Consider the following 12230-nt stretch of genomic DNA (forward strand, 5'->3'; position numbering starts at 1 on the left):
GGCAAAGGGTAAGACCAAATGGCAACTGTTAAAGGTTTATCAGCCCTTTTATCCTAAATTAGACATATGGCATTCCTTTGTTCTCTGTTGTAGATGAAAACACAAGCTGGGAATGTGATACATTTGTGACTGTTTTGAGCACAGTGTATTTTATCAAAAGCACTTAATTTTATTAAAAATTTTCATTTTCAACTCGCTTTTTTACTTTATGAACTTTTAATGCATAACCCAGCTATGAAATGACATCTCTGGCAGCTGTAGTAGGAAAGAGCACTGCAATTAGAGAAGGAAGTTCTGGAGTCTCAACTCTGACAGTGAGCCAATCACAGCCTCTCCTTGTCTGCAAAATCAGTGGAGTTAATACCTTCCCCCACAGGGCTGTGGGCATTCACCATGCACGTGTAAGACCTAGTAAGCTGCTGGCATGAGTGCTAGGTATTTTTATTTGCAGGCATTGGCCTGGTGACTTACAGGTTTTCCTCCCAAGGGAATTAAAATTTTATAGCTTTAATATGCTTTCTGAAAAGTATAAATACAGTATGAAGAGTCAAATATTGGGACAGCTGCTTCAAGACTCCAATAAAAGGATGAATTATAACATGTTTCTCTTAGAATTGAGATAGCTTACTATCATTTGACAACTTTTCAGTGGGTTTCACGTTTTTCTCTGTCAATTTCCACAATTACCCCTGTCTCTTCCTCTAAAGGGATCAAAGACATTCAGTAAATTTGCCTTTAGAAGCCAAATGTGGAACTTGTCTGTTTATTCCAAAATCAAAACAATTCCTAATGGAAATGTACAGTGTTTAACATAAACTAATCTTTAAGAGTTGGTCCCTTTCCAATAATGGGCAGGCACATTCTAGGAAACGCTCCTTGAGAAGACATTACAACTGGTATATAATTAACTAATGCTTACCATTTCTAGCCAAAATTTTAAATCCTCCATTTTCCCTTCCTTGAATCTGTTTAGGAGGAAAAAAAATTTAACCTGTAACTATCAAAATGTCTTCTATTCAAGAAATAATAGTACCATTTCTTTTAAGACCCTTGACCTCAGTTTATTAGGGTCAGAAAGTTAATTTGTTCTTTGTCAGCAAAGGTGCTATAAGTTTATGTTTATTTTAAAGAGAGAGATCTCTAAAACCCCAGTGGGATCTCTGAGGCCGTACAAAGAGGCACAGATTACAATGCAGGTAACTCCCCTCCCCAAAAAAACTAAACTTGGACGTCTTTTAAATTTTTAGCTTGCCCTGTGTCATTTCTTTCGCAATCATAAACAACCTCATAAACATGAATGTCTTTTATTATGAAAATTGCTGTTACATTACAGCCAACATTCCAAAACAGTATTTTAATAAACACGTGTCTTGATTATAAAGTAGAGCAGAAACCATGATCCTTTTCCAAAATCGATTAACATCTGCAGATGTTAACACAAAGGAGGAGGACACTCCGTATGCTCACCCTGGTGTGTAGGAGATGAGATGGGGAAGAGCACCTATGTAATCCAAAACAGCTACTAGTGTTACTTGTACGGTGTAAACCAAACACTTACAATAGGACATTAAAAAAAAAAAAAAGCAAAACACTAAAAGGTTGAGGTGTCACAACACTTTTGAGATGGGAGAAGCCAAAGCGAGTTTCCTTTTCCTTCCCCTCTGTGAGTTCAGTGCAAGGAACAGGCAAGAACCACAACACTAGGTCAAGGATGGATGCAGTTCTTTGCTTCTGTATTTTCCAGTCTCTAGTTCTGCTCCAAAACACAGCCTGCATGCAAAAGCTCTTCAGGCTCTCATTCACAGGCCCCGGAATACAGCGTTTGCACACGGATGAATGAGGTTCTGCAGCAGCTCAGAGTCAGTGTCTGAATTCCAGTGTATTCACTCTGTAGCATTGTAAGGAATCCAAGAACAAAATTCCTATGTTCTTTCTAGTCGGAAGGCAGAAGACTCCTATTTGGATGTGCTCCAGGTCTGGGGTCAGGGTGTGGTAGAAGTAACTGCACAGAACCTCTCCCATCATGAATACCCTGGTGGGAAAGCTTAGAAAAAGTTAAAACTTCAGTTTAAAAGTTCCTCTTTCCCCTCCCTCAGCAAAGAAGCATGGTGCACACACGACTGCGAGGAATTTTGGCAGGCATAGTGTGGCTACTATAGTTTCAAGTACAATCTGCTCCTTGCAAAGGGGTCTGGGGTAACTGCAGGCAAACCAGAAACTCAAAAATATTCATCAACCTCTTTAATGTAAGAAGCTATACTGAGAATTTTTTCTTGCAACTTCATGAGCTGGCATACCCTTTACTGTAGGAAGTGGTATCCTCTTTTTTCCAACAGCAGATGTATGACATTTGGGGAACTTAACACAGGCCAGGGACTGGTCTAATCTGATTTCTATCTCCTTTTCAATCCTCCCTTTAAACTATACAGTCTTTTATTCTGGACTCAGAGCTCCGATCATTAGCAAGGCTCAGAAATAACAACCAAAATGATACAACGTCCTAATTTCAACACTGTTCTTTTTTGCCACTACAGGAAGACGCCAGATGGTGCTAAAACACTTTGAATAGATAATCCAGTTGTCAAGCTGTTATGCAGCCTAGTTAAGCTTCTCACGCTGGATCTGGTAGTAACATGCCTGAAAAAAAGTTCAAAACCATTTAAAATTTACTTTAAAAGAAATTACATAAATATAACAATGCACATGGGACTAAGAAAGGAAATCCTTGATTAATGCTGATAGCTCAACAAAATCAGTTGCTTCCATCTTCCCCTGTTTTCTTGCAGTCCCCCTACCCTATCCCATGTCTATTTTGCCAAGTTATAATTAGTAGAAATAAAATTTTGGAAAATTCCCTCTGATTCTAAAACAGACAAAAAAATTTTAATAAGCTGTATAATATTCTTCATTAAGCAGAAATACCTTAATTTGTTAAGCCACTATTGACTGGACATGTAGAATATGCTGATGATCAGTATAAGGTACACAAACAACTACAATCAGAATCACCTAGCATGTTTGATAAACATACAGGTTAAGATTAAGCATCATTCCAGACCTAGTGAGTCAGAATTTCCAGGAATGCATCTTTAAGAAGCATCTCCAAGTGATTCTGAAAGTATCCAGGTTTGAGAGTTCCACTACAAAGAACACTTCATCCAAATAATATACAGTGTACTCCATTCTTTAATTTCTTGGGATAAATCACTAGGAGTAGGACTACTCAAACTCTAGAAACATTTTTGACGTTGTTGATATAAATGTTAATAACAATTGTTTTCCAAAAGGGTGATTTATTCTTTATCAGCAATGTGGGACTAATTCTGATTTCACTATAACCCCACCAGCCCTGGGTATAATTTTATAACATTTTTGCTAATTTAGCAGGGACAAAATGGCACTTCCTTTAAATCTGCAGTGAGGTTGAGCGTTTTCTTTTATATAAATATATTAATTCATTTCTTCCTTGGTGATATGTTTAGAGATGATCTTCATATAACATAAATACTAATAATGTAAGTCATTGGTAGCCAATATTTTCCCCAGTTGCTCCCTCTCTTTTCAGTTTATTTATTATAAATGTTAATGATATTTAAGTTGAAAAGTTTAAACAATTAGCCCAAGCCAGAAACCTGATATTAAATTCTAGTTTTTTCTCATTTTAATTTGCCTGTCTTTTCTTCTGTCTCCCTTTTTGTATATTTAAAACTTACTAAGGCATCTGTAATTCTCTACGTGAGTGATTCCACCCTGATGCCACCCTCCCTCCAAAACTGCTAATAAGCTCTTCAAATACTTTGACCATTTATTATATAATTCTCTTTTCCATTTTTGTTTGATGTTTCCATTTTCATATGTGAAATTTTTATTATAATACTGCCTATATGGGAGCTATCCCTTCCACTAAGGTATTTGTCTATTCCTATGACAGTAACATACTATCTTAATTATTGTAATTTCATAACACTTCATTAACTGACACAGTGGATCTGTTCTGCCTCTCTTTTTTTCAGAAGTGTTTTTGCCATTTTCTATTTGTTATTCTTCCAATAAACTTCACAATGATCGTATCAAATTCCAAGAAAAATCAAGGCAGGGGAACTGAAATGACTTCCAACAATCCCTACAGAGCACCCAGATCAGAGAACCTCATTTGTAACCTACTGGTTACAATAAATGGGAAAGAAAGAAGATGCGATTCATATTCATTACATATCTGCTGCCTTCTGTGTTTTACCTTAATTCCATTAAATAGCTCTAATGTTGAATGTTTTTTTGGACACTAAGAATTCTTTCTGTTTCCTTTTTAAAGTTACATTTATATAGATGGTCTACATTTATAAGGATCTGTAACGATTTGAATGATCAACTTACAGGGAAGATTGGGTAATGAATAATTTGCTTTAGTATCTTGAGAATGATTCTACTTTAATATGTTATCATATTTTAAAATATTAACAGTATGTGCTCTAAAGGCACTTAATGTTTGCATTAAGGTTTTATATAAAAGAAAGGTTAATGACAGATTCATAATATGGTAAATGAAGGAGAGATTTTAACATAAAAAAATATTAAATAATAGCTATACTTTACCTTCAAAGTGGTGAACATTATACCCTGTTCCCCATGCTGAAGATATGGGTCCATCAGATCCTCGATGAGGTGTACTTCAGAGCCTAAATTCCTAATCCTGCCCAACAAGAAAAAGATATTGAGTTATTTCCATTTATATGTACATCCTACTTCCGAATCTATTTGAAAGGAAAAGAAAGAGCAGCTCAACCAAAAGGTAACACCGTCGTGAAAAGGGTTAACAGAAATGGATTGTTTTTGCAGTGGGGGAGCATGTTCCTGTCATCAGCTCAGAAAAGCAAGGGGCAGACTTGTTAAAATAACGTCACTGATATTAAAGTCAGAAGAGATTGGTCACCTGGCCCGTAGCACCACATATAAGAAAACAGGAAACAAATCATCCATGGACCACAAGAAGTCTTCCTGAAGTGATGCCAGGACACTCTGAGAGATCTCTTCAAAAGTCTGCTGGATGACTTTAAGTTTGTCTGATGGGGTAAATGTTGTGCTGTTGTTAAAAAAAAAATTAAAAAATAAAAATAAATGACAAAAAGATATCCTATGGTTTTCTTAATAGAGCCATTTGATACTAATTGTTTGATACAAATATATCCTCTTAGGGCTCACGTGCCTTAAGTTGGATACATCAGGCAAAAGGAGTCACTGGAAGGGATGATCTCTGTAATCCTATGGTCCTTTGAGGAAAGAAGTCTCCAACTATCAATGGTTCACATGAAAGAATTCACTAAGTCATAGATCATCTCCTTTTACCCATGTGGAATCTTATTTTCCTAATACATGCTCTTCTCTGAGTAAGAAGTTTGGTTAATTTCCATTTGGCTAAAGATACGATTATGTAGATAAATTGCTGGGTAGGTTCTCCACCACTTTTGAAAATGCAAGGGCCTTGTAATAGCAAAAGTTAACCCAAATGTCTCAGAGTCTTTCTGATCTTCAGGCTGAGTTTGACACCATCTTGGGGGGTTGGGGGGTGGGGTTAGAGCTTAGGTAAAGATAAGATCTCATCAGTATCTTAATAGACTAACCGCTCCTTTGATTTATGTAATTTTCAACAAATTAGAGATTACCTGATCTGCTGTAGACATTCTACAGCTGAGGCAAAACAAGCATCTTTTGTGGTTGGCAAAACCTGCAAAAAAAGAATTTATAAAGGTCAAAGAGGAAAGCTGTCTTATGCAGCAACAAGAAACATAAATGATACCAATGGCAGAATGCAGGTCTTCAGTGAATAACTCATGCTTGGGTATTATATTACCAAAGTAAAATAGAAACTGTTTTGCTATCTCGAATCCCCCCACACCAAATAAAAGCACATTCGCTGAGGAAACTAAAATCCACTATACCTTTTTACTCTCTCCAAGGATTGACAAGGTCACTGGCCAAAATTTCCTAAAACGAAATCCATACATTGTTAATACAAGTTGTTCCTTATGGTAAATTAGTCCCCATAAAGACAGTTAATGACTAGATTGACTTCCCCGTCCCCATTTAAAGTAACTATTCCACAGTTCCTTCATTTTTACTATTAAACCATTCCACTGAAAAAATTTACTTTCCAATTAAGGCTCATTCATTTTTTTCTGATAGCACAAATATATAATTATTGGGTGCTGGGGTGATCAGTTTTATCCTAACACTTCTAGAAAGTACAATCACTTAGTATTTCCTTGGACTAACAAGAAACAATGCCCTACAACAAAAAAGGGCACTTCTAAACTTTTAAATGAGAAACTGTAGATGGGCAGGGAGGGAAGAGAAGAGAAAAGAAGGGAAAGAAGAACGCCAAAGACTGAATATAATTAACTTTCTGAAAATGTGAATATATGTATTTTGCTTTGAAGAACTGCAAAAATATCAGGCAGGATAACTCAAATTATTTACTTATATTCAGAAGAATAATCATATTTCAAACTCATGTCTAAAAACTCTCAGAAATAAAGATTTTAAAACATCACTATTTTGCTGAAGACAGATATGCGATAGGTAAATAAACTGCAAATCATATATACAATTAGATATCAAAGTACCAAATTCCCGATAATGCTGTTTGCACGTTGAGTTAAAACAATTAGGTTCCATTCATAATTACTGTACTGACCTCTGCACCCCGAGGAAGCCCAAAAGAGCAACGTCTGGCTGCTTATTTAGTCGGAGAACACATTCCCAGTAAACATCCTCCTCCCGATCATTATCCAGGGCATAAAGCATGAACAGCGGAGGGTAGAGCCGAGGTAGGAGCACAGGAAGCAGTAACCCAGAACCTGTTACCACGTAACTACAAAATATTGGAGGGAGAGGGAGGAGCATTAATCTTAAAATTGAAAACAGAATCAAACATGGAGCTTTATTTTCTAGAACTTGAAAGTAAAGATGGGAATTTTTGAGTAAGGAAGCAGTTATATTCCTTCTTTTATGTAAGGAGTTAACATGAGAAGTCTACCTATGGCCCCAGAGTTTTGTCTTGGGCCAACTGTGAATTCTTATCATAAACTCAAAATCTAAATGAAAGCCCACTCTGTTTCCATTTTAAGGCTGATTTCTCTGTTGTCCTAGGGCAGAATGATTTACTTTGCTCAGCGGCCTTTGTGCCCAGTCATTTGTAGTTACAGTTTCATGGGGTTTGGCTAACAGAACTTGAGACCTAAAAGGAACCTCAGAGATCACAAAGTCCAGCCATATCATTTTATTTATTTTTTAAAAATTTTTATATTTTAAATAAATTTATTTATTTATTTTTGGCCACGTTGGGTCTTCACTGTTGCGCACGGGCTTTCTCTAGTTGCAGCGAGCGGGGGCTACTCTTTGCTGCGGTGCGCGGGCTTCTCATTGCAGTGGCTTCTCTTGTTGTGGAGCACAGGCTCTAGGTGCGCGGGCTTCAGTAGTTGTGGCGCACGGACTTAGTTGCTTTGCGGCATGTGGGATCTTCCCGGACCAGGGCTCGAACTTGTGTCCCCTGCATTGGCAGGCGGATTCTTAACCACTGTGCCACCAGGGAAGCCCCCAACTGTATCATTTTAAAAAGAAGGAAACAGATCCAGAGAAAACTTTTCCTGGGATTCTTTGCATAAGATCACTTGGTGCCCACCCCCTTTCTTCGCCATCTCCACCCAGCTCCACTCACCCTGGCTCTGGTGATTCAGATCTGGAATCTGACTTCCCAGTGCAAAAGGATTTTCTTTCAGTTGGCAGAGGAGCAGAGAGAGGAATTGTGGTGCCCTCTTCAGGAAGCTCAGGAAATAAGAACCTAAGGAAGAATAAAGAATATCATTACACAATTACACCTCTAGAGTGGATAAAAAGAGTAAAAACACATTTCCATTATTTAATCTTTTAAGGACCAATAAAACCAAACTTTCTATCAACTAAGTAAGTCAGCTTCCTTAGAGTCTTAACTGATGCTTCTTACAGGATAAAATTAAGAATGTAGCTAATGAATAACACCACTAAAAAATCTATTTGTTCTGTTTTTTTCTGTCTAGTTACTAAAGAATGAACAATTCTGATCTATATTATATATGTTTTTCTTACTGGCAAATCTCATCTGAGGTCAATGTGTATTGACTCTTCAAGCAGAGATCACTGTTTTCAGAATATAAACAATTAAATGTCCAACATTAAGAAAAAATGAAAACTCAATTCATGCAAAAATTTAAACATTTTTTTAAAAAGCCAAGCTGTTGAAAAACTTTTCCAAATGATTGAGCTGCTAAATTGTTGAGGATTTTTCCCTAGGCGTTGAATTCTCCCTGGATTTTATTTCCCACCTCTTGTATGCAAATGGTGGATTCTAACTGTAAACAAGTTTATTGTCCTCTTTATTTTTACAGACTTAAACCTTAACTCTTTACAGGCAGTTTGCAATCTTCTGTATTTTTGTAGACTTTTACCATGCCCCTGCCCCGATTTTATGGTAGAGAAAACTACAAAGTTCAGGAAACTTATCTTCATTTCACCCATCTAGCTAATGTCAGAGCTGAAACAATCCTAGCCCAGCGATCTTTTTAGTAGATAACACTGCCCCCTCCAAACTGAAACATTTCCAAATGCATTTATCAGTTTTGAGGCTAAATAATATAAGGAGGTTTTTCTGGGACAAATTCATAAACTTTTGTATAACTATCTCAATACAGTATTTACTTGTTGGCTTAAACCCAGTAAAATATCTTGAATTTCATAAGTTCCAAATTTGCTTGCTGCCTGAAACTCTCCTTCGAAAAGATGCTTGCTTGCTTTCTCACCTTCTTCAAAGTCTCTGCTCAGATATTACCTTATTAGTCATGTCTCCTTGACCTTCCGTTTAAAATAGCAGCATCTCACCTCCAGCTCCATTCTCTTCCCCTCTATCACATGAATCATCATCTCACATATTACATATTCTGTTTACTCTGTCCCCAGTAGAATGGAAGCCCCATGAGAGTACAGATTTTCTCTCTCTCTCTTTCTTTTGGGGGGTTGGTTTACTGATAAATTCCTCCAAGGGCCAGAATGGTGGCTAACACATATATGCACTCAAACATTTGTTGAATAAGTGAACAAACAGGCTGTTGTCAAGGAATAGGACATAAATACTCAGGGCTAAAACTTCATATTAGACTTTATCTTCTCTGTGGTTAGGCTTTAGAGACATGATTTTGCCTAGAGATTAAATCCAAATAAGACTACTATATTTCATACCAAAATTGGTATTAAAAAATTTTATTTTAGCCTTCTATAATACCCAATGAGTAAGAAAGACATAAAGGAAGTAAGTTACAATGGCTAACGTCCATCTTTTTTTATAGTTATAGCATAAACACAAAGTAAAAACATGCTTTCATTATTTAATCTATTGAAGGATCTGTGGCATAAAACCATTTTCTTGATGACTTCAGTGAAAAGCTCTCTCACCTCACCAGCTGGAAAATTCGCTTCAGGTAGGACGTAATCTCCTTCACAGCCTCCTGCAGCAGCCGGCGGTTGGCTCCCACACCCACATATGTCATTCTATACACTGCCACCAGTGTCTCCACGAGCCTGCCCAGTGGGTGCAGAGGAGTGTCGCAGGCCTGAGCAGCAAGAGAACCGAAGCAGCCAGTCAGTGTACACTAACAGCAGAAACAATTGATCGATCAAAAAGAAACACTTTCATAAATCATGAGCAATTTTCAAACTGTCAAGAGTCTACTTTTGGACCAGGAAAATTTAAATACTTCAACTTTCTGAAAGTGTTGAGTCTACCCAAATTATATGGAGTCCCTATTCTTAAAGAATCCTTTTAACATTTTGGGAAGATAGCTTTGGATATACTGATAAAGAATATTAAAAGAAAGGTTCTAAGGGAATTCCCTGGAGGCCCAGTGGTTAGGACTCCACGCTTCCACTGCAGGGGGCACGGGTTCGATCCCTGGTCGGGGAACTAGGATCCCAAATGCTACATGGCACGGCCGAAGGAAGGAAAAAAAAAAAAAAAAAAAAAAGAAAGGTTCTAACATACCTTAAACGTCATGAAAAATATATGAAATGTTACTTTCCAGAAAACTGAATAATGACAGTTGATTAAGCTCTGAAACAATCACTGTTCAGTTCCCTTGATTTCTCCTAATACTCCTTCCTGCACCCCCATGTCAATACATGTCATTCTTTAAATTGTGGGCTGATCTCACAGGGTTTGAGAAGCAAGCAAAGACAGCATAACCATGGGGTGAGGGCAGCATGCTTTATTTATACAATCTCTAGTTTGCTAATGTTACAAACAAAAAGCCATCATAAACTCTGACCCTAGATGTCCAGAACCCCCTTGAACACTTTACAAAACTTATAAAGTTCTATCACAATAGGTCAATCTTTAGGGAGAAATGTGCTTTTAGTAGTCAGAGAACTAACAAAAGACATACCTCAAAAGCAAAAACAGGATATGAGTAACAATAAACTGTGAGTACATTTGAATGATATATCATGTCAGTTGTATCATTAATTCACAAGACTGGTATGGTTTTGACTCTTGTTTACCTTTATTAAATATTTCTTGATGTCATCATATTTCTCCACAGAGAAGGCACCAACATGCTGAGGAATGAATTCCAAACTCTCTAGTGTCTGAGTCTGTGAACGACTTAAGATCTCTGGACTATAAAAAGAGAAAAGAAAGCCTATCACATATTTCAAGAAAGCAAGATAATTGTAAGTGCACGTGAAGCACAGTCACCAACTAAGGATGAAATGGAGCATCCAGCACAGTGTTCAGCCCAAATGTGTGCATAATTGGTAACTGACCTGCTGTTAGGTTTATGTAACAGTCATTCAAAGTAGCGTTTAATGTTACTCCACACCAACCACAATAAATTAATGAAGATGTTGCACCAACAGAAACCATGGTGTTGGAAAATGCTATAACGTTAGCTTGAAGAGAAAACTGGCGATAGACTTGTTAGTGATAATAAAAATGGAATAAAGGGGAGAGGGAGAGCTAAGGATTAAGGAAAATAAATCAAATGGCAAAGGCTGAAATGGAAATGAGCTCAAGAAGTAAGGAGATAATGTGGATGCCACAACAGTGGTGCGGTAAGCACGCAATGGGTAAAAGGGAAGCTCTGGATGAAGAGGCTAAGATAAAACACATACTAGTCATCAACTGAAATTTTTGGTCATGGCACTCTATTAGATTACAATCAATGAGAAATTAGAAACAGTGCACAATTATCATTATGATACTGGTTTAGATAAACAAATAAGACCTTTGTGGCAGCAATGTGGTTTTAGACAAAAGTTCTTTCATTCTTACTTATTGGAAACACCCAACAAGAGTTAACCAAGGTTAACTGTAGGGCTCAAGTCTCAATGTCTATGCACATGGGCTCTATCAGAGAAGGGTGACCAACTGCATCCCACACAAGGGCAGGTCCACAGCTTTAATCAATCCTGAGAGTTTCCATTTTTTCTACTGATAGAAAGAGTAGGAGGTAAAAATTATAAACTTCATGAATGAAACACTATAATCAATTCCCATTTATCCCAAACACAGGAAAAAACAAAACAAAACCTTCTTCCTATACTGTAGGGATTAGCAAGTTCTTTAGATATGAATGCTAGTCAATGCCTGCAGAAGTGACTGGCCAAGTTAAATAAGGAAATGTGAAGAATGGCAGATAGAGAAAAACGAAAACAGGAAAAAGGAAAAGGAGAAAAGAAAATAAGAAAAAAGTAGAAAAAGAGAAATGAAAAGTACGTCTGCAATTTTTCTTTCAGCACTTCAAAATTGTTGTGCGACTTCCTTTTGACCACCAAGGTTTCTGACAACAAATATGCAGCCATTTGAATTGCTGTTTTCATATATGTAATGCAAAATTTTCCTCTATCTGCTTTCAAGATTTTTTCCTTCCAATTTGAATGTAACGTGTCTGTACATGGATATTTGGTTTTTTCTGGGATGCCGTTTGTTCAGCTTCTTGTATGTATAGGTTTATGTCTTTCACCAAACTTGGGAACCTTTCAACCACTATTTATTCAAATATTTTTTCAGCCCCACAATTTTTCTCCTTTCCTTCTGGGATTCCAAGGACACAAATATTAGACTCTCAGGTCCTTAGAGCTCTATTCACTTTTTTTTCATGTTCTGTTGTTCATTTTAAATAATTTCTACCAATCTATTTTCACATTTA

The 12230-nt window shown here is 37.0% G+C and overlaps 1 protein-coding gene across 3 annotated transcripts in view; it reads right to left on the reverse strand.

The window, feature by feature from the left end:
- Positions 1–1307: 1307 nt before the first annotated feature.
- ALS2 (alsin Rho guanine nucleotide exchange factor ALS2) overlaps positions 1308–12230 on the reverse strand; it is an 86556-nt gene continuing 75633 nt past the window's right edge. For all 3 annotated transcript variants that reach the window (XM_061186509.1, XM_061186518.1, XM_061186525.1), the window contains 9 exons: positions 10582–10699; positions 9481–9638; positions 7715–7837; positions 6692–6868; positions 5937–5982; positions 5661–5722; positions 4931–5080; positions 4594–4690; positions 1308–2637 (listed from right to left, as the gene is read on the reverse strand). In XM_061186509.1, coding sequence (XP_061042492.1) covers positions 2599–2637; positions 4594–4690; positions 4931–5080; positions 5661–5722; positions 5937–5982; positions 6692–6868; positions 7715–7837; positions 9481–9638; positions 10582–10699 — 970 coding nt within the window. In that variant the 3' untranslated portion in view covers positions 1308–2598. The remainder of the gene's footprint in view (positions 2638–4593; positions 4691–4930; positions 5081–5660; positions 5723–5936; positions 5983–6691; positions 6869–7714; positions 7838–9480; positions 9639–10581; positions 10700–12230) is intronic.

The sequence above is a fragment of the Eubalaena glacialis genome, chromosome 1 (genome assembly GCF_028564815.1).
Source record: "Eubalaena glacialis isolate mEubGla1 chromosome 1, mEubGla1.1.hap2.+ XY, whole genome shotgun sequence".
Lineage (NCBI taxonomy): Eukaryota > Metazoa > Chordata > Mammalia > Artiodactyla > Balaenidae > Eubalaena > Eubalaena glacialis.